Raw genomic sequence first — 22214 nt, 5'->3', positions numbered from 1 at the left:
GGCCTCCGGAGACCTGAAGATAGCAGGAATTAGCTGGGGGTGAACAGGAGGAGAACCACATTCCAGGTGGTGGAAACTGGAGGTGAGGAAGAGCACAGCAAGCAGTAGGAGCGGAAATGGTCCAGGGATGGGTCCATGAGACAGGAAGTGAACTTCCTCCCCCTTATTAAAGCACTCTGCTCGCCTGGTCCATAGCAATCTTCTTTGGTTTTTGTGTTTTTCCTTCCTTTACAAGTATTTTTCTTCTTAATAACGTACTAGGTTTTAAAAAGTATTAAAATGTGAATGCTCACTGTGAAAATTGATTAAAATATCTAAAGAAAATGAAAATGAAAATCAGATCCTTGTTAACACATTGGTCTATTCCCCTCTAATAGTTTTTCCTGTGCTCTCTGCCTCTGCCTCTTTTGGAGGGGAGGGCATTCGGCTTGGGGTCCTATTTTATTTTTGGAGGGGGGAATTTTTTGTTTAATATTACAATGTGAACATTTTGTCCTTGAAAACATAAATTTATTATAATTTATTAATCAGCTTTGATGGATACAAGCTTTATTCCTGAGTTTGTGCTACTAGATACAATTGTGATTATCCTTGTACATAAATCTTTGTTTACATCACAGATTATTCTGAGCTATATCCCTGGAAATAGAACTGTCAGGTAAAAAGCAAGTGAGATTTTCTGAAGCTCTTGGTGCAGACTTCCAAGTTACCCTCCAGAAAGGTTCTGCTGATTGCACCCCAGCAGCAGCAAATGAGTGTTTGGGGCCCCCCCACACCCTTGCTAGCATGGAGGATTCTTGTTTACCTAATTGTTGATACTTCATGGGTCAAGAAAGAAAAACAACTCATTGCTTTAATTTACATTACTTTGATTCACAATTTTAAATTTTTTTTAATCGATTTATATTTCTCATATAAAATTTTTAAACATGTCATTTGTCCATTTATTTCACAGGCTTATGAGTGTATTTTTCTTAGTGATTTAAAACTCTTCAATAGATTATTTACATTGAATCTGTGAACCTTGAGGTTTTACAGGCAAGTAGTCTTCTCAAATTTGTCAGCTAACTAGATAACCAACAAGGGCCTACTGTTTAGTGTAGGGAAATATATTCAATATCCTATAGTAACCTCTAGTGGAAAAGAATCTGTAAAGGAATATATATATATATATATATATATATATATATATATATACACACACACACATATATATATATATATATATATATTGCTGAATATATGTATGAATCTGAATCACTTTGCTGTACACCTGAAATGTTATAAATCAACTATACTTCAATGTAAAAGAATGAAAAAAAATTATCAGCTAAAACCCTTTGACTTATTTGTAATTTTTAGATAGTCACATTTTAAAAAAATTTATTTTTTTTCAGTCTATGCTCTAGTTATAAAATAACATGAACGGTGCCTTCAGAAGCCTGCGTGGTCTTTCACCCCCACCTCACCTCACTTCCGGAAGCAGAACCCATGGTCTGGGGCCATGCTCAATCCTGTCACTCTCTTCCTGCCTTCTCTCAGGTGGTGAGGACTTCACGGTCTCATGAAGTCTCACCGTTTCCACTTGGCTCCCCTCCGCTGTCCTCCCCAGGAAGCCACAGTGACTATTTAAAAACTTGCTTTAAACGGTTCACTGGCTTCCTGGTGCAGCAGAAGGAATTCCCAGCTCCTCAGGGTGGTCTGTGCGGCCTTCACGGGCTGGCCTTGCTCTCCTTCCGTCTTCCTCCTGCGCCGTCCTCCCCTTCTCCGCCGTTCTCCCCTTGGCTCACCAGATTCCAGGCACACAGGCCTTCTGTCATGGCGTGGGCTTCTGAGCCGCCCTCGTCCTTCGGAACAGCACACCCGACAAACGCCACTACGCCAGAGGGATCTTTGCTGACCCCATAGTCCATTAATAAGGGGCTTTCTCACAACACCTAGATTCTTTTCCCTCATGGTGCTTCTCACATTTTATACCTGGCATTTTCGTGATTATCTGTTTAACGTCCACCTCCCCTACTAAAATGTTACCTCCAGACGCCTCTAGGTTTGGTTTACAGTGAATGCCCAGAGGGAAAGAGGGAAGAAAGCAGAGGAAAGGATTGCACTCTTCCCCTCACTTCAGCCCCACTCACCTCTAGTTAGCACGAATTCCTCCCAGATGCTAAGACTGCCAGTATTAGCTTTTCGTGAGGGCCACCTTGCCCAGCCTCAGGTAAAGGAGCTTTGTAGAGGAAGTGCTCTCTGGTCTGAGCTGAGGCCCACAGGAAGAGGCAGAGGTTGAGAAAGGCATTCTTGACAGAGAGCACTTTGCGGTGGTTGTGAGTTGAGAACGTGGCATGTTTGAGGAAACCACAAGGCAAAAGTCTTCACCTTTCCAAAGGAATTATCCTCCCATTTCCTTACTCTGGAAAACCCCAGTCTCTGCCTACTCCTTGCATTAGGCCAAAAATTATATACACAGGTGCTCAATACATATTGAATGACCAGATGAATGAATGACACATGACATGCCTCAATTAGAGTAATTCTCTTCTAGAATGCTCCTTTTCTCTACCAGTCGGAATTCCATCAAGATCTGGCTGGAGAGACCCCCTCCCTGAAGTTTTTCTTATCCAGCAGCAGCACAAATAATCTTTCCACGCTCAGAATTTTGTCTATTATTGTGCTAAAATTGCTTAATGTTTCCTATCTAATCTTGTCTTCCCAATTAATATAAAGTCCTTGAAGTCAGGGACCTAGCTCCTTCCCTTCTCTTTTATTTTTTTGCTTTGGTGTATCCAAATGCCCCATAGAGTAAATGTTTAATTTCTGTGAAAGGAGGGAGGGAGGGAGGAAAACCCAACCAAAAGGATAGCTATCTTTGGGGAAAGGAGAGGTTGGCTTACTTGACTTCTACAGTCCCTTTTTCCCATCTTTTTTTTTTTTTTTTTGTACAAACTCTTTTAAGTGTAAAATTTCCTGAAAAAATTTAATTTAATTAATAAATGAGATTTTACTCAAAGGCTTCAAATTTCAGCAAAAGATAAATAGCTTACTAGTACTTTATAATAACTCTGTAACCAAAGGCACTAATTTTCACCCTCTTTTCTCCAACAAATCAGATACTGTAATTCCTTTTGCTGCAGTGTAGCAAATCAGACACTAAACTAGCAACAGCTTCTTTTTTTTTTAACTTTTTTTATTGAGTTATAGTCATTTTACAGATTCCAGTGTAGAGCACAATTTTTCAGTTATACATGAAAATATGTATATTCATTGTCACATTTTTTTTCCGCTGTGAGCTACCACAAGATCTTGTATATATTTCCCTGTGCTATACAGTATAATCTTGTTTATCTATTCTGCATATACCTGTCAGTATCTACAAATTTGGACTCCCAGTCTGTCCCTTCCCACCCCCTCTTCCCTTTGGCAACCACAAGTTTGTATTCTATGTCTATGAGTCTGCTTCTATTTTGTATTTATGTTCTTTTTTTTTTTTTTTAAATTCCACATATGAGCGATCTCATATCATATTTTTCTTTCTGGCTTACTTCACTTAGAATGACATTCTCCAGGAGCATCCATGTTGCTGCAAATGGCATTATGTTGTCGGTTTTTATGTCTGAGTAGTATTCCATTGTATAAATATACCACCACTTCTTTATCCAGTCATCTGTTGATGGACATTCTGGCTGTTTCCATGTCTTGGCTGTTGTAGACAGTACTGCTATGAACATTGGGGTGCAGGTGTCTTTCTGAAGTAGGGTTCCTTCTGGATATATGCCCAGGAGTGGGATAACTGGGTCATATGGTAAGTCTATTCCTAGTCTTTTGAGGAATCTCCATACTGTTTTCCACAGTGGCTGCACCAATCTGCATTCCCACCAGCAGTGTAGGAAGGTTCCCTTTTCTCCACAGCATCTCCAGCATTTGTCATTTGTGGACTTTTGAATGATGGCCATTCTGACTGGTGTGAGGTGATACCTCATTGTAGTTTTGATTTGCATTTCTCTGATAATTAGTGATATTGAGCATTTTTTCATGTGCCTATTGATCATTTGTATGTCTTCCTTAGAGAATTGCTGGTTTAGGTCTTCTGCCCATTTTTGGATTGGGTTGTTTGTTTTTTTCTTATTATGTCGTATGAGCTGCTTATATATTCTGGAGATCAAGCCTTTGCCGGTTTCATCATTTGCAAAACTTTTCTCCCATTCCGTAGGTTGTTGTTTTGTTTTACTTATAGTTTCCTTTGCTGTGCAGAAGCTTGTCAGTTTAATTAGGTCCCACTTGCAACAGCTACTTTTTAATGCACAAAGAAACACTACTATTATTTCTACATTAATATTATGCATCCTAAAACCCCTCCAATCCTTCCTGTTTTTAATTTTTATCTTATTTTTGTCTTTTGTTTTGTGGCAGGAGGTGATTAGGTTTATTTTTTAATGGAGGTACTGGGGATTGAACCCAGGACCTCATGCATGCTAGACAGGCACTCTACTACTGAGCTATACCATCCCTCACTCAATCCTCCCTGTTTTTAAATCTCCATTCCTGCCTTCTGGTCTAATCTGCCATCTCTTGCAAAAACTTTTGATTGCTCTTCCTTCGTCTACTCTCACCCTTCTCAGCACGATCTAGTAAAGGCAGGCAGGGGAATGTATAGCTTAGGGTAGAGTGCCAGCTTAGTATGTGCACAGTTCTGAGTTCAATCCCCAGCACCTCCATTAAATAAATTTAAAAACAAAAAACAAAAAAACAGCCCATCTGCTTGTGGTGTGTTTTCTTCCTTATCTTTAATAGCACCTCCAAGGCTTAGCATGGTCTGGGGCCCCATTGTCACAGCCAAGTTCTCTCATACTTGTAGGTTCCTGTGAGTTTCAGCCACAGGGACCTTCCCTTAATTGCTCACACACACCTTGCTTCCTTAACTCAGTGTTTCTGTTCGTGCTCTCCTTCCTCAGCTCAAAAAGCTATTGATTTCCTAGGGAAGCCATTCGGGAATCAGATGAGACAACGCAACCTCCCCCTTTCACAACACACACTCAGCACCACATGCTTTTCCTTTATAGTGCTTATTATATTTGATGTTATGTATTTGTTCATATAATTACTTGTGTAACACCTTGCCTTCCCAACCAGTCTAAAAACTGCAAAGACAGGAACTATGTCTGTTTTGTTCACCAAGATACGTAATTAGTGCCTAAATAATACCTGGCATGTAGTAGGCATTTAATAAATGTTTGACAAATGAATGCCATCTGCAGTAGATGTTAATAAGATGGGTGTCTGGGGTTTTTTGTTTGTTTGTTTTGTTTTGTTTTGTTTTTTATAATTTCAGTCTACTCAAGCCAAAATTTCAATGAATTGAATTCTAGGGAAAGGGGAAATTAGGTTTGATATCACTCTTCAGATAAAAGGATGACAAGTTAGCCCAAACTTACCCACATACTTATTTCCTGTAAGTCTACATAAATTGTTTGTACACTGATCACATTTTCCACCAAACAACTGAAAGCAATTCAATAAGCTCTTACTTAAATGACCCAAGCCTGCTCATGGGTTTTTGTTCTGCAAATAACACACTTCATTTTTTCAAGTGAAGAAATAGTCTAGGTATTTAAAACTCCTCAAACTTAGGAGGGAAAATAATTTGGGATAACAAGCAAGGAAAGACACAGTATTTTTGTTTTTAAAATTGGTTTATTTACAATTTGGTATTTTAAAATTGTATTTGGAATTTTAATTTTATGTATTTCCCTAGCAGGCAGTCTGTTTTCTTAAATATGGAGGCAAAGGAGAGGAAACCTGAGTAAGTCTGAATTTAAGAAATTTACCTGCTGCTACAGTCAGTAAAATTTAACTTTAAATCCCTGAGAATTAAATAGAATTAGTAGAATCAAAAATGTTTTCATACATTCAAATGTAAAAAGCATTATTTCAAGAACAAAAAAAAAATAAAACTACTATAATTAATTAACCTCCCCACAGATGGCAATATAAGAAGTTCTTCTTTCTTAAATTAACTGAGGCCTATGTACACAATGCATTTTAGTTATTAGAGGCACCTAAAGAGATTAAGATGCTCTAATCCTCAGTTTTTTGTTTTTGTTTTGTAGTTTCTCCTCTTTTAAAAAACATTCCTGGAAAATAATACACAATTTATTCAAATAATAGCAATGCCCACTGTTAGCTCAAATTTTCTCCCCTTTATAAATTTTTGGTCATGATGGACAATTAGGGATTTTCCTTTACTGTCCAAGACCAAAATTCTTTATCTGATTGCAACCTGAGGCCCAAACTGTTTTTGCAAAGTCACTTTGGAGCAAGTCACTTCAGTTTCCTCAAATATCAAATGAAGGTAATTACAGCTCACAGGGATGTGTAAGGTTGAACTGATGTTCATACAATACCATGAGGTCTGGGAAGCTTTCTTCATAAGAAGCAATGCTCTGGGACACATGATAGTTATAATATATCCTGCTGCTCCTTATTATAGATGACTGCTTAATACTTCTAAAATGTCAGCTTTCTTCAGAGGAATGAATATTAATTCATTAGTTTGCTCAGTAAACTTCCTTGAGATACAAAGCCGTGGCAGTTATGTCCCCTCCCCCTGTATATATGAAATGAAGCACAGATATTAAGGATGTGACCACAGCAAAACAAGTCAAAGTCAAACCAAATAAACAAATCCTTTGCAGTAAGACGCAATTTTCTTATGTACGTGTAACATACTGGCCATTCTTCATTTTGGCTGGTGTTAAGCATCATTAATGCCAAGTGTTTATTTGCCTAATGGCCCAAAGGAAACAAACACAGTGTAATTCAAACTTTTTTAGAACAACAAAACAAAGCCACAAATACCCTTTCTTCAAATCTCTCTCAATGCTCTTTTCCAAAGCAGAAAATTATCAAACTTATTTCCCTTTCTCTAAAAGACCAGTACCAATGCCAGCTGGGAACAGCCCCCAGTGCTAGTTGGAAGGCAACTTTGAAGTTCCAAGAATATTTGTGTAGTTGTTGACTCCAAAAGGGAAAAGAGACAGAAATTCAAGTGGAATATAGCATAAATCAATTTTAAGAAAGTGCTTTGAAAAGTCTGGGTGACAGAATGAGTGGGAACATTTAATCTGCTCTGAGTAAGTCAAACCTGGACAATCTATTTTAAAATTAAATTGCTGCTTTTGCATCAGCTTTCAATTTTATACATGGTGCACACCTCTTAAAAATTTATATCTAAATATATTGGGTTTCTTGGTTGGTTGGCATTTTTTTCACTGTGTAAGGAGCAAGAGAAGCAATTCTGGCAGTCTCTGGCATAGGACGGGCTAAGCCCAGGTCTGCGATTGGGACCTCCCACGGTGTGCCCTTGTTTTAGCAAATCCCACTTCTGCTGCAGGAAGCCACACCAAGTAATTCTTTGGCTGTTGGTGGCAGGAGGGGTGTAAATAAAAATGTGAGGTAGTTCTTTCCACAAGAGGAAAATATTTGTCGCCATAATGTCCCTGCGATGTCTGACAAATCACCAGAGCACCTGCTCGCTGCCATCTGTGAGTAAACTCCTGGCTTCGTATTAACTGAACCTGACACATCGTGAGCTAGCTGCAGTTCACGGGCTTGCTTTTCTGACCCAGCCATGACAGGAGCCACCGAAACCCCCAAAGTGTAACCCACAGATACCACCAAGTACAAGAACTGCAAAAGCCCAAGCGTTAAAAAGCACATGGGGGAGCTGGTGAGAGCACAGAGGAATGATTTACCAGAACCCATGTAGAGGAAAGAATGAAGACTGGTGGGAAATAATTTATAGACTCTGCTGCCACAGCTTAACTATCACCTTGAAGGTTAAAAAAAGAAAAGACGTAAAGTTCTAGCATGATGCAAAGCTACATTATAGAGAACACAGCAGAGACTTTACACAGGAAAACTCACACAGAAATACTAAAGGTAAAAAATAGAATATCCCGAGAAAAGCAAGAGTTGCCTACTAAAACTTCAGTCTTGCTCACTTGGAACTTGTACATTTATAATAAACTAATAAAAACAAAGTGATTGCTGAAAATACTTGTTTTCTAAACTCTCTCCAGGCTACCAGGCCAAGAATAATACCAGAAATAGATCAGGAGTAAAATTATAGTTAGAAAAGGGGAGAAAAGTAAGGTAGGACATTAAAATTTTATTCTGAAATTATCTCTGGCCACGACAATAAAATTTAACAAATATTCACTGAACAGTCTTACTCCTGTCATCAGCTGTACAATACATACAGTATCATAGAACTGGCCACTAGGATTAAAATCCACTAGAACATATTCCATGTTAAGTGGCGACAGCAGCATCTCACAGAAAATTTTACATACATATATACACAGTCCACATTCAACCATTTTCACATATTTTCAGTACACACAGTTGCAGCATATTACAGTCACGTGTCTAAGTTGTTGCTCGATAAAAACCCAAGCCACTGCCTAGACATTACTGTAGCAGTTGAGCTGAGTATAAGTACAATGAATTTTATCTATGTCCATAGCAGAGAGATGTACAAGCCCCTAAGAAACAAGTTCACAAATACTTTTTTTTAAATGCTACCACAGCATTATGTTGGGCAATATTAAAACCTTTACCAACCAAATCAGTTTTGTTTTTTAAAAAGTCTTCTGCTTACCAGAATATTCTTGATGAAAAAAATTACAAAAATGAACGCTCTCTTTAAAATAATTCATACTTTGAAGATTCCAATATGGCCCAATGCTACTGATGCCTAGTGTTTCCTAACATTCGGATGGAGTCCTTCCACATGACTCCAAACCACCCATTAAGTTTAAAAGTGGCTTAAGTGCCTTGCACCCAAATTGTAAAAATCCCTGGCCATCCTTACTAGAGCCAGGCACATATAAAAGGAATGCACTTTGGTTCATACCAAATGCCCTGGGATTAATCAGACTATAAAATTAAATGGTTTGAGGTAAATTTTTACAAATACAGTTGATTTTTGCCTAGTGTTAGCATAACAAAAAAAAAAACTGTTTAAAAAATCAGTCTGATGTTAAGATACAACAAAGACCATCCTTAACCCCTTAAACACAGGAATTCCCTGTGTAACTAACCAGTGGTTACCTTTTTCGGTGCCTGATGACAATTCACGCCTTAAGGTTTCTATTAAGGCCTGTAAGTAACTGGATGTTTAAGACAGATGTATCTTTGCAGAGATGGGTTCCATCCTTACTGCCTAGTATTCAAAGAGTTAAAGAGGCCAAAAAATGCACGCCCTACAACATGGCATTCAGAACAAAAGGCACATTGTTAACACTAAGGGCACAATTTCTCCTCTACTGTTAATCTACACTGTCTTGCATCACTGTTGTTCCACTGTTGTAGCCATACAATGAAGTGGTAATGCACACTCTGGGGGTGCAAGAAACGGAGCCAGATGAGACCGCGACCAAAGACAAGACGACACTGTGCTATTCCTAAATCTGAAAACAGCTCAGACATCCCTAGACAACGGTGACCTGTGAGACCAAGGACTGTTTCCAAGCCAACTCCTAGTAGCCTATCAGAGCCCTTCATTTATTTATGATTTAAAAATCACAACGATGCAACACTTTTCTTCTTTTTTGTTGACATTATAATTAAGCTAGAATTTTTAAAACGCAGCTCTATCACTAAACACTGAACGTGGCGGCTCTTGTGAACAAAGGATTTCACTGTATTTAGGGGGTGCGGTGTGGGGGGAGCCCCACAGCACTGCACATTATAGTTTGGCTTAAAAGTTTCCGGTTACATTTGTGAATAAGATTAGTCACAAATGCATTGTAGGCATCTTAAGAACCAGGTTTGTGTGGTGGGGGAGGAGACAAGCAGGATTAATCCATTTATAAATTTTCACATGTATAATCATTTTATAGGGAAATTCATATTAACAGCAGGCTCAGGTTCATGTAGTTAAAACTAAAAATGAAAAATCTCTAGAGTGGATACAGAAAGAGGAGCATCGCAAGGGGAAAACAGCCTTTACGTTTTGTTTCTTTTAATGACTTAAAGGTGCTAACTGTCGTTGAGAGGCTCGTGGTTTTACAAAACCACCACACTGAGTCTTACACTTCTTATGCCTTTAAGCCAACATTTTAATAATAAATACGCAATCTTTAAAATTCTGTAAGCCACTGATTGGGGGTATCATCACGTGAGCATCATTTAAAATGGAACTTACTACCATATTATTGCACTTCCACAGATTACACAGAAATGTGTACAAGCTAAAGAATTTGACTAGGGAAAAGAAGCTATAATTTCTAAATACAGAAGTACAAATCAGTTTATCAGTGACACCCTTAAATAGTAAAGCAAATATCAACATCACTATCTTAATAAACTAATCTTACTACTTTTTTTTTGGCAAATATCTGTAATATTTCCTGAGCATTTTTCTCCACCATCAACTGACAAAGCCTCAAGATAAGTAAAGTGTTTCGTTCAAAACTACTTTTTTTTTTTCTTTAAAGTAAGAGAAACTGGAGGATTAGTATTAAAAGAACTTAACCGGAAACTTTCTTGGCCTCACTGGGGACCATGCTTTAAGTACTTGTAAATCAATTTACAGGCAATACAATATCTGTGCATATAAAAGAGTATTTATCCTAATTTATACTACCCAAAACCTATTGTCCAAACAGGCAGAAATCTTTCTATATTAAATTGCACATACTAAAAAATTTTTTCCACGTGCCTTCAAATTGATATATATCACTGTTCATACATTAGTGATAAAATACTGAAATTTTCACTGTGAAAATAAGTATTACTCAGAGGAGAAAATATTCTTTTACCTAACTCTGTTACTTTTCCAGGTAAAGTGTCATTCCCACAAAAACAATCAGTGCAATCCAAACGAAAGTAAAACAAAACACAGGAATGCAATTTCTGTGGTTCTTCTAATGATGCAAAGAATAAGTCAAACCATTTAACTTGAGGTTGAATTTTCTCTCCTTTGAATTTGTTGTTAAAGTTGGCCTTGCTGAACAAGCACGACTCCTGTTCACGATGAGGATTTTCAACCCCTCTTTTTTTTAAAGAGTTGATGCTTTCCCAGGCTAAGAGAACCTTCCTGCGGCACCTGAAAAGTGTGAACTCACTCTAATCTGCTAAACCTTCTTTGGAACTATGGAAATCCCTACCTTAAGTAGCTAGGCTGCTGTTCTTTTTTAAATTGGAATATGAAACGATGGTCATAATCACAGCTAAAATGTCTCTCTCTGTATTAACAGTCTGGGATATGTATTTGAAAGAAAAAAAAAACCCTAGATGTAAGCAACAGATGGGTGTTGAAAGAGGAACAGTGAGGGGAAAAGCAAAGAGAAGGAACAGTTCATGGAATACATTTCTAAATTTAGGTGCAAAACCAATTCTGCAATATGAGTCTTCTTTGCGAAACAGCTCGCTGATCGCATTAGAAAATTTGGAGGAACACACACGTTTCCATGTATCCACCAGGTCTGCTTGGCCGGACTTTAGAATATCAGAAGGGTAACAGGGCATTTCCACCTTGGGGATTTTATTTTGTCTTTGTCTGAGCACTAATTTTAGGGGAAAAAAATCTGTAAGGTGCAGTTTTTCTTAGACTCTCATTTTTGTCCTGCCCCTCCTCCTCCCACAATCACCACCACCCAGGTAACTCATGGAAAAGGGAAGCAGGACAGGCTGCACCTGCGCGTGAACCTGCAGCAAGACAGGGGGCCTTGGGAGGCAGTCACCTTGGGGAGAACACACTGTGACCCATGAGAACAGAGCGAATGTCTTTGACACCAACCTGTAGATGCGCGGCAGTCACGATGTAATCAATGGCCTGCCACTGACGTTTATTACTGCCACACTAAATACAGTAAGGCTCATCGTACTTTTAGAACACAAAAACAGTTTCAGAAAGTATAAAAACTTAAAGCATTGTCCCCATGTATTTTATAAAAACAAAACGAACAACTTTCTTACATTAAAATAAGTGCTGAAAAGATACAAATGAGTCGAGTTATTGAGCAAATAAAAACAGGTCTGAGCTACTCCTTTTCAACCCAGTAAGGCTCAGCAATGTCGTATCTTTCAGAACTACCAGCATCGGGGGACTCAGCTCAGCTAACGAGTTTTGGCAACACTGTCCTCTGCTGAATATTCCCATTGGCATCTGTCATCTGTGCCAAATTAGTCCTCAGTTTGGAAGCTGAGCTGGAAGGTGGAGGTAACTTGGAAATGGATGTGATAGCACCAGTGCTCTCGGTGATCCTTTTCACTGCCGTCTTCTCCCCCGTCGGAGGCTTTGGCAGCCGCCTCCTCAGCCAGGGGTGCCGCAGGGCCTGGCCGGGGGTCATGCGAACCGCAGGATCCCATTCTAAACACTGTTTCAAGAAGTCAAGGAAAAGGGGGTCGTCACACCCCTTCAGTGCATTCCCCCACTCTCTGCTCTCTGGCGGGCCCCTCAGTTTGCCCCTCCGAGAACGGCCTCCGTTGAGCACCACGGAGCCATCTGAGAGGGTCGTGACAGTGCAGTAACGGGGATAACCCTTGGAGCTCACAAAATTTTTGGCTCGTTTGGATGCATCCAGCAGTTTCTGGGAGGGCATGCCCAGCAGTTCAATCATACAGGCCAGCTGGTCCCCTTCATCCTCCCCAGGCAGGAGCGGGTAACCGGTCAGGAGCTCCGCTAGGATGCAGCCCAGGCTCCACATATCGATGGGCATGCCGTACCGGGCGCCAAGGATCACTTCCGGGGCCCGGTAAAAACGGGACTGGATGTACGTGTAGACGCGCTGATGCTCGTAACAACTGGAGCCAAAATCAATCACTTTAATCCCGCTTCTGCCCTGCTGCTTTAATAGAATGTTCTCGGGCTTCAGGTCACAGTGAATTATCCTGTTTTTGTGCAAAGCGTCCAGGCACTGCAAGATGGAGTGGGCGAACTTGCGGACCAAAGGCAGGCTGAAGCCCTGGAACTTGTTCTTCTTGATGAGCTCGTAGAGGTTCATGCTCAGCAGCTCGAACGTCATGCAGATGTGGTTGCGGAAGGTGAAGTTCTCCAGCATGTGGATGACATTCATGGTGTTGTCCTTGTCCTGCTTCCGCAGGTGCTCCAGGATGCGGATCTCCTCGGCCGCCTGCCGGTGGAAACGCTTCTCATTCCGCACCATCTTCAGGGCCACGTGCTGGTGGACTTTGTGGTCGTAGGCCTTGACCACCTGCCCAAAGCTCCCCTTCCCAATGACCTTGAGGACCTCGTACCTGTAAGCCACGTGATCGTGGGGCACCTGCACATAGGATCCCTGGTCATCATCGTAGCCACCGTTGTTGGGCCCGCCGGTCATGCCCTGGCGCTTCTTTGCATTTGGACCCAAGAAATAGATTTCAGGGTAGCTGAAAATCTCATGGTGCTCAAAGCTGGTCAGTTTTTGCATATATTGCTTCATCGCTTGCTCAGGTGTCAGGGGAGTGGCTTTCACCTTCCCCATGCCTTCCAGGGACTTCAGAGAGGTGGAGCTCCCCTGCCGTCTATGGATGCTCTCCAGCTGCCGCTCAGGCACCACCGGCAAGCCTGTCTTGCCCACTGACGTAAGCCCATTTGGTTGTGTCGTGAGCACTGTCCGCTTGTTACTGTTATCCTCAAACAGCTGCTGAACCTGGATCTGTCCGTGGCTGTGGCTCCCAACGTGTAGGTGATCATTCATTGTGTGCTTACTGCCGCCAATCTGGAATTCATAAAGAAAACATCAAGAGAATGGAAGAGGTCTGTCTGTTCAAAAGGGATATTTTATAAGTTGGTGCCCACCACCCCTCCTTACAATCAGAATCAGATTTATTCAGTGGAGAGCGTTGTGCACGCAGGCACCACAGGAACACCTTGTCAGGCAGCAAGGATATGATGCTGACAGCCTCAGACAAAATCAAGGAAAAGGACGTTAGGGATCTGGGGAGGGCTATGAAATTTGGTCCAGATAGGACCCCACAAATGCTATACCTAACAAAGTTTGCTCCAGAGATTTTCAGGGTCCTTAGAGTAAGTGCTCGGTGTACGCAGAGACCGTGTCGCTTGTTCATCATTCTATATCTAACATTTAGCACAGGGCCTGGTGTATCACTGATGTTCCACTCTGACGTTCCACTCTAGGCGCTATACCGGCTCTCCCTCCCCCAGATCCTAACACTGCTCACACTTCATTTACTAGCTTCTTTATTACCCTGAGGGCAGGGGCCGTGTCAGTCTTGTTCACAACTCTTTCTCCAATATTTAGTTCTATTCTGAGAACGTTACTATCTTCATTCTCTGTCTTCTCCACTACTTGGAAATCAAACTAATTACACCTGGGAAAGTGCATGATACAGAAGCAAAGAAAATTGTACTTTTAGGCTTGAAAGATTCCCATGTAGATATGCACTGTAGTATCTTGTAAACCCCTAACCTATTTTTAAGTTTCTGGGCCTCACTGACTGTGATGACCATTTAAGGCCATTCAGCCCAGCAAACCAACCACAGCCCTCTTTTGGGCCTCTCCTTTGGTCAATGGCTTGGCTCTCTCAAGACATGTATTCCTTGGGCTGCTGGGATACTCAGCTTTCCAACAAGGAATACAAAGTAGCGACTTCTATTTTAGGCACACATGCCTCCCCAACATTCCTGTCTGGACAGAACTGGTGGTGTAAGCCAAGGGGACCCAGCCTTTGTACTGAGAATCTACTTGGGATTTTGTTCAAGCGTTACTATTTCCAAGAGGTGAGGGGTGGGAAAGGACCAGCAGCCACAATCCCCTCCCAGTTAGGAATTCTTGCCAACCTGAGACAATCACTCACAAGTCTTAAAAGCATCCCACTAGGTGATTTTTATATGAAACCTTAAAGATCACCTTGCCACTCACAACCCGTCTCACTCAGCTAGTCTAGCTGAGATCTAGCCTCACGTGTGGCCGAGCCCCTACCCCTTAGGAGCTGACAATCAGTTAGAAGTCCTCTGCCATCAGTATTTTTCCCATTATCTCCTTCTAAATCCTACCTCTTGGGCTTTACATATCACCAAGAGTGTAGAAGTGCTCTCTATATCTAATATCGTAATTCAGGGAGTGGTTTGGGACTACCAAGATTATAAAATGAAATTCCAAGTCCTTCTTACCAGCAGACCAAGACCTTCAAATTTCCTTTAACTGAAGCACAGCACGCACAGGGACTATGTGAGGAATAAGCTTTCTCTCCACAGTCTTCTAAAACAAAGTAGAATTTAGCACAGTACTTGGGCCTGTCTGAAGTGTGGTTTCGTAGACAGGGATTTCATTTCACAGACAGATTTCTGGAAGACTTCTAGTTGAACCCTTTTATTAAACTCCTAGACGATACTCTGTGCTAAGAGAACTTATCTTCTGTCAGAGTAGCTGGACAGGTTATTTTATCCTCATTCTATGCCAAAAGCAGAGCAGTTCATAAAAATGAATTAGGAAAGTCTCGAGTATGCAGACACGTAGTACAGGCTTGTCTGTTGCTTTTTGTTCCTAAGCCTCACTCTCTGCACCTCTCCTCCTCCCCACTGCGGTCTTACAAGCACCAAAGAATAAAAGGACCTGAAATTAGAAATCTATGTCCCTTAAGAGCACCACTCTCTTCAGGGTAGCAGGAGCGATTTCAGAAGGAAAACCAACATTACCAGTACCCGTGCTACAAAAAGCATGAGGCTTCACTGGGAACAAATTAACCTTGGGGCTTTAGGAACTCCTAAAAAACAGGTCAAAGCAAAACATTTTGAGCTTCAGAAACTATCTTCAGTTTTCTGCAATTGCAATTTTAACGTTCTGTATAATTTCAAATACCATCACAAAAGCCGAGTGACCACAACCAAAGAGTCTACCAATTAACTGGATCACCTCCTGTCTTTCCAACAACCTTCTCTTGGTCTCCTCCACGGCAGCAACTAAGGAAGCTTCTAGGGTTTCCCAGGGTTCGAGCCTCCACTGCCCCGTGGCTTCTCACTCCCATAACTTTCTCTGGTTGACCGTGACTACAGCCAGGGCTCCAGCAGCCACCCCCCTGGGGCTGACATCTGCCACATCCGCACCTCTAGCTCAGACCCGCCCAATCCACGTCTCCTGAGCTCAAGACCCCCTGTCTCCAACTATGGATCAGCTGCCTTTCCCACAAGCAACTCAAATTCAACTCACAATTTTTTCTACCAAACCCATTTCCTCCTCCCATAACCCTCAATTACCGGTCAGCAAAAGGCTTCTCCTCTGCAGAGTTATTCAGTCCATCTCCGGGTCTCCTGGGCCTTCATAAGTCACCGTCAGGCCTCATCGTTTCTCTCCACCTAACTCTTCTCCATCCACCCTGCCTCACCTTGCGGTCCTGTGGCCTCTCACTGCCACAACTGGAGCAGCCTCCTCACATGTCCCCTTGCTTCCAAGTCTTGAATTCCTCAAACCTCTTCTTTCCACGGTACTTCTGGAGTTACCACTGAAGTGTCACTCTGGGACCCTGGCTTTTGCTCAAGGACCACAAAGGCACCCCATTCCCACAGACAATACAAGAACTTACAGGCAAGAATATGAGGTTCTAAAATGGAAAGCCTGTATGACCCGAGTCCTTCCAGAACCATCTACCACCATCATGTTCTCTGAGAATAGTAAACTGGATTCCCCAGGACCCATGGAGACACCACGCTCTTTGACGCTCCTCTGCTTTTGGTGAGGTCATGTTTCATAATGGTTAGGAGTCCAGGGATTTTCAGTTAGACACATGGGAAATGAACCCCAGCTCTACCACTTACTGTGTGACCTTGGGCAATTTACTTAATCTCTCTGAACTTCAGTGTCCGTATCTGTAAAAAGAAAGTAACACAGCTACCTCGTTAGGGCTATGAGGAGGATTAATAAAGGTAAAAGGTATAAAGTGCTTAGTACAGTACTGAGTAAAGGGGGGCTAGAATTATCGTCCCTTCCAAACACTGCTTAGAATCTCCTTCCTCACCAAGTCCACATGGTAAACTCCTACTCAACCTTCAATGTCCAGTTCAGTCCTCACCTCCCTGTCCCTTCCACTGTGCTTATGGAGCACTGATATATTCAAACACCGAGTTCATCTTCACCTGTTTTCACACCTGACGTACCCACTTGGCTGTGAGCAATTCCAGGGTGGGGTCACCTCTTATCTTTTCAAGTCCCTACTGACACAAACCCAAACATACAGTAAGCACTCTGTAAATATCTGTTGAATGGAAGAACACATGTCAGTAACTCCTTGTTAACTCTCACCCCTCTGAGTTATTCTAGAGAACTACCTTTGGACCTTCATAAGAAAACATGAAGTTAACACCCAGGGAATTGGGACTTGTCCCTGGGGACCCAAGTCACAAGATGTTAGGCTTACAGTGCATCAGCAGAACTTGGAGGCAAATGATAGCCCATTAAAGAGTACCTATAGCAGAACAGATCAACTGAACACCTAAATGACATGAAGAATCTTAAAAACTTTCCAGATGTTAAGGAGGTTCCTTAGAGAGGCTCAAGTAAAGGAGGATTTCAAGCCTGAAGGACTGCAGGACTCTACAATCACAACCCGGCTCAGAAGCACAACTAACTGACGTATAAAAGTGCCGGGGTGGGGGTGGGGGGGGCCTAGAAAGACCAAAACATTTCCAGAATACATATGCTGGAAGTATACCGGAAACTTAAGGATGTTTAAAACGTCTCACTCACTTTTTCTATTTGCCAGTGCCTACCCAGGACAGTGCCTGTCAAACTTAAAAATACACTCTGAATGAGTGCCAGCTGTTAGATACTATAATGTATGGGTTAAAGCAGAGAGACCTCCAAAAGCCCTCTTTGACCATAAAATATTTTAGCATTAAAAATTATGTAAGAACAATAGTCTAGCCAATTTGATCATTTTAATCTCTTCCAATAATAAAAGGGGAAAAAGCAGATACTTCATTGTGCTAATATTTCTGGGCGTTTTAAAATTTCTCTGAAATCATCTTACAAATGCTGTACAGTGTTATGGGACTAGAACTGAGTCCAAAAAGATTGGAATTTTAGCTCCTCCTCAAATGCACTAACACAGTGTTTGTGGCCCTGAGTGAAATGTCTCCTTTTTCTTCTCCCAAACATTACTGTTTTCTAAATGGGAATATTCATTCTTCTTTAATCCCAACTATTTTATAAAGGTAAAACTGGTAACTGGAGAGTGCTTTAAACATTAAAACATTATGAAAGTAATATAACACTAATATTTCAGAACTTAAATTAAAAGAAAAAACTAATGGGAATCAAATAGTTATTGAGTACTGTCTTAGGACAAACAGAAATTAACAGAATGTTAAGTGTGCAATATGTTCATGGAGATAGGGAACAAAAGAGCAATGCATTAGATAAATTCCAAAGTTTATAATCCTTATAGTCATATATTTGTTGACTACATTGTTTACAAGGGAAAATATGGGCAAAAAACTTATGACAAGATTATTTTCCTCTCCTTAATGCCCTTTCCCCCAACTCATCCGAAAATAGCTCTCCCTATTTGTTAACTGCTATGGAATTAAAAACTAAAAACTTATAAAAACCTGAAAGACATATGGGAATATGGATCTGCAAAGGTTCTTGCACTTATAACAAAACTAATACAATTTTCTAGAATTAGCAGTGTCAAGCAGTATGTTCAAGCTAGACTCCCGAGGGCTGGGGCTCTAACTCCAGCCTTGATAGGAACTGGCTCAGGAATCTTGACCAAACCAGTTCACTTGTCCGACTCTTTTCTCATCTGTAAAATGAAAGAGTAGCACCAGGTAAACCCTGTGGTCCTTTTAGTCGCTTAGTCTAGGAAGTCTGCAGTGCTGTGCAAATAAAATCAAAACTAAACAACTACTGAAACCCAAATTCACACTTTCAAAACCAAGCCTCTAATAATCAACAGTGTACTAAAGTTTAGGTAAGTTAAACAGGTAAATCAGGTAGATGTCACAGCCAAATATAAGCACCATCTCTAGAAGTCCTGAGAAGCACCCACTCATCTTTTCATTTCTGGTCCACGATGGGCTGCTCCTCCAGAAGACATCATTCGTTTTCTATCATCCCATTACATATTTCAATTGTAAAGACGTTCTGATCAAGTAAAACTCCCCTTAGAAAACTAGGATCCAGATGCAAACCAAGTAGTCTGTCTTTCCCAGGTTAACACCAAGTCACATGATTACATTCCCACATGGAAAAATACTGGATGTTGTATTTTCCAAATTGTCACATGATTCCAAACCAAACTGAAACACTAAAACCATCAGCAATTCCTCAACTAAAACGTCACTGTGACAGAGACATTCAACTCTACTACACAGAATCAACAGCCTATTGACAGATTCTCTTCCATCAACCACAGTCCAACAGATTGGTTAACTTCTGTGTAGTGAATTCTCAGCCCCTGGGTTTAGATGTATCAGGAGAGACAAACACAGAAAGAGAGAAAGAGAAAATACAACAAGAAAACACTCTTATGGAACTGTACACAGATGTCCAGGTCTAAGAGAAAATATTCCAATCTAGCCATCCTCTCACAAATCCTCCCCTGATAAACAAGTTTCCTCGTAACTCATGACCCTCAGAGCCGTTCCCCTGTAGGCTAGAAATGGCCTTTTCTACAAGAACTCAACTTTCACTTGGCAAACAAAGCCATATCCCTAGCAAACACCCCTCACACAGAACCATCTTAAGCCGTTCCTCTGAAAGAGCCAATGGTAAATAAGACCTGGGAAACCATCACCTCCTCCAAGGCACACCTCCGCTAGGCTGTCAGCCTCTGTCCAAGGACGACCTCTGGGAGCTGAGAAGAGGTACATGCTGAAGTCAAGTCTAGCTTACCAATCTCTGCTGCCACCAGCGCTGCGCTGGGCTCTCCTCGCCCTCTAGGCCCTCTGAGGGACCACAGCACCTGTCAGGTGCCCTGCCCTTCCCACCTCCCTCCCAAGCAAAGCTGGCCCTTTCCTTTGGAATAATATCCAAATGCAGAATCCTACAGGGGTAGCTTGTTGTGACTGCTGCTGGGGCTCTTATTTTCGTTAACGTTAATTACAATTTCTGCTGTGCTCAAACCTGTAGTACTCATAAAACATGCTTCCACACGCGGGGGACAATTGGCGGTGCTCCCTGCTGGCTGGAGCCAGGCCTGGGAAGCTCTTTGGGGGATCGATTTTCCGGGCAGTACGGCCTGGCTGTCCCCTAAGACATATCTGTTTCTATAAATACCCACTACCCAACGTGGTGGTGGTGGTGGTGGCGGCGGCGGAGGGGGAGGGATGTTTACCGGGTCAGGGAAAGGCGCTCTGGGAAGCAAGGACGGAAAAGAGGAAGAGAGGAGGAAAGCGGCCGGGAGGAAGTTCCGAGGAAGAAGAGCGCAGGGGTGGGCGGGCTCCGGATGGGAAGTGAGGGGCCCACGCCACGAATCATTCTTTGTGGCTGCAGCTTTGGGCTCGCCCAAGTTCCAGAGGGCGGCGTCCCAGAGGCCACTGGCCAGGGGCGTGGAGACACTCGCGTTTCGACTGCTCTCTCCTCTCCAGGCGGCAGAACCGCACAAGTTCGGGTGTCGGAGCCCCGAAACCCTCCTGCCTCCCTCTCCCCATGCCGCCCGTAGGCTGGGTCTCACCGTGTGGGCTGCAGCGGCAGCGTTGCTGGCTCGGAGAGGCGGCAGGGCGATGGGGGAGGGCGGGCCGGTCCCCACTCCACTCCGGGGGGCCCCCGCACCGAGCCCCGGGGAAGCCTGGAGCTGACGAACGGCGCTGTCCCCTCCTCGGCCTGGCAGCCACGCGCGGGAGGAGACAAAAGAGGGTCAAGGGGGAGAAAGTCACCCGGACCCCGTGGCCCCGCCCCACCCCACCCCTCTGGGCTGTGAAGCCCGCTCTCCCGGGGGGTGAGCCAGGAGGCCCGGGCTCGGATCCCCGGCGCGCACCCGCGGGCGGGGCTCTGGCGGCTGCAAAGTTAAGTCGGGCCCCAGCGCGCGAACGAGTTCACGACCCCGCAGGGGAGCTGGGCAGGGCCAGGGCTGGCGGCCCAAGCCGGGAGAAGGGCTGGACTGCCGACCCAGGCGCCGCCGCCTTGCTGAGCGCCGGGTGGGGGGAGGCCCGGGACAGTCCCCGCCCCGCCGGCTGCGCTCGGAGGAGCTCCGGGCCCGCATGCAACAATGAGCGGAGCCGAGGCCAGGGCGCGCCGTCCGCCCGAGGACCCCGCGGCGCCCAGTCTTGGCGCAGACTTTGTTCGAGGTCCCGCTGGCAGCGGGCGCCCGCGCCACGAGGGCAGGACCGGGACGCTGGCGGGGGCGGGCGCCCGGGGCGGTGCGGGGCCCGAGCCTCCTTACCGGTCGGGTAGGCGGCAGGAGCGGCGGCCGAAGGTTTCCTGGTTAACATGGCCGCTGGAGAGGAAAAGGCATCTCAGGGCTGCCGTCTTCGCCGCCGCCGCCGCCGCCTGTCCTGCTGCTACTTCTCGCGGTCGCCACCGCCACCACCTCCCGGTCGCCCCTCTCGCGGATCTCCGGCGCCTCCTCGCCGCCTCGCGTCAGCTACAGCCAGACACACACAGTCCGCTGCATCCCTTCGGCCCGGGCCCACCGCCGCGAGCCCCCCGCTCTCCTCGCCGCCGCCGCCGCCGTCCTCCTCTTCCTCGGGCGGCTGCAGCACCCCCCGGCCCGTGCACATGCCTCGCCCTCCCTGGCGCGCCGCGGGCCTCCCCGATTCCCTCACATAGGACGCGGGGGAGCTGGCTGCACCGCCACTGCCGACTCGCTCAGGAGCCTCCTCCCCGACCCGCGCACGCGCGCCCCCGCGCACACTCGCCAGGCGCCCGCGCGCCCGGGGAGGACAGCCCCGCCCCCACTCCCTCCGCCCCTGGGAAGGCCCCGCCCCCGGGCTCCCCCAGCCGCGCCGCACACTCTGGCACACACCCCTCCCCCACCCCGCCAGCCAGCCACCGGAGTCCCTCCCCCGCCCCCTAGTCATCTGCAGAGCCACCTCTCCACTCCCCGGAAAACTCTGCAGCTCGCGCTCCGCCTCCCCCTCCGGCCATCTGCACCGCTCCCCTCAGCTCCCCAGCCCACGACCTTCTCCCCTCCCCGGCCTCGCCAGCCCCTGCAGGACCCCTCGCCTACCTACCACTGCTTCCCTCTTACCTCCCACCTCCACCGAAATCGCTGCAGAGACCCCTCCCTCCCCTTCCAAGGGCGCCCCCAAA

At 44.2% G+C, this 22214-nt stretch overlaps 1 protein-coding gene across 1 annotated transcript; it reads right to left on the bottom strand.

Moving 5' to 3' along the window:
* Nucleotides 1-8141: 8141 nt before the first annotated feature.
* Nucleotides 8142-21829, bottom strand: DYRK2 (dual specificity tyrosine phosphorylation regulated kinase 2). The gene is made up of 3 exons (XM_074375095.1): nt 21346-21829; nt 20638-20786; nt 8142-13721 (listed from the first exon to the last, which is right to left on the bottom strand). Exons 1-3 carry the CDS (start codon nt 21392-21394, stop codon nt 12114-12116), a joined length of 1806 nt encoding a protein of 601 aa, XP_074231196.1. The 5' UTR covers nt 21395-21829; the 3' UTR covers nt 8142-12113.
* Nucleotides 21830-22214: the final 385 nt, after the last annotated feature.

The sequence above is a fragment of the Camelus bactrianus genome, chromosome 12, assembly GCF_048773025.1.
Source record: "Camelus bactrianus isolate YW-2024 breed Bactrian camel chromosome 12, ASM4877302v1, whole genome shotgun sequence".
Taxonomy (NCBI): Eukaryota; Metazoa; Chordata; class Mammalia; order Artiodactyla; family Camelidae; genus Camelus; species Camelus bactrianus.
The sequence above is the reverse complement of the archived record's forward strand: the minus strand, read 5'-3'. Positions and strand labels throughout refer to the sequence as shown.

Coding starts and splice junctions, on each gene's coding strand:
- DYRK2 (XM_074375095.1), bottom strand. CDS start 21,394: ATGTTAACCAGGAAACCTTCGGCCGCCGCTCCTGCCGCCTACCCGACC. Junction 20,787..21,345: donor TCCTGCCGCCTACCCGACCG/GTAAGGAGGCTC, acceptor CGTGGCTGCCAG/GCCGAGGAGGGGACAGCGCC. Junction 13,722..20,637: donor CTGCCGCTGCAGCCCACACG/GTGAGACCCAGC, acceptor TATGAATTCCAG/ATTGGCGGCAGTAAGCACAC.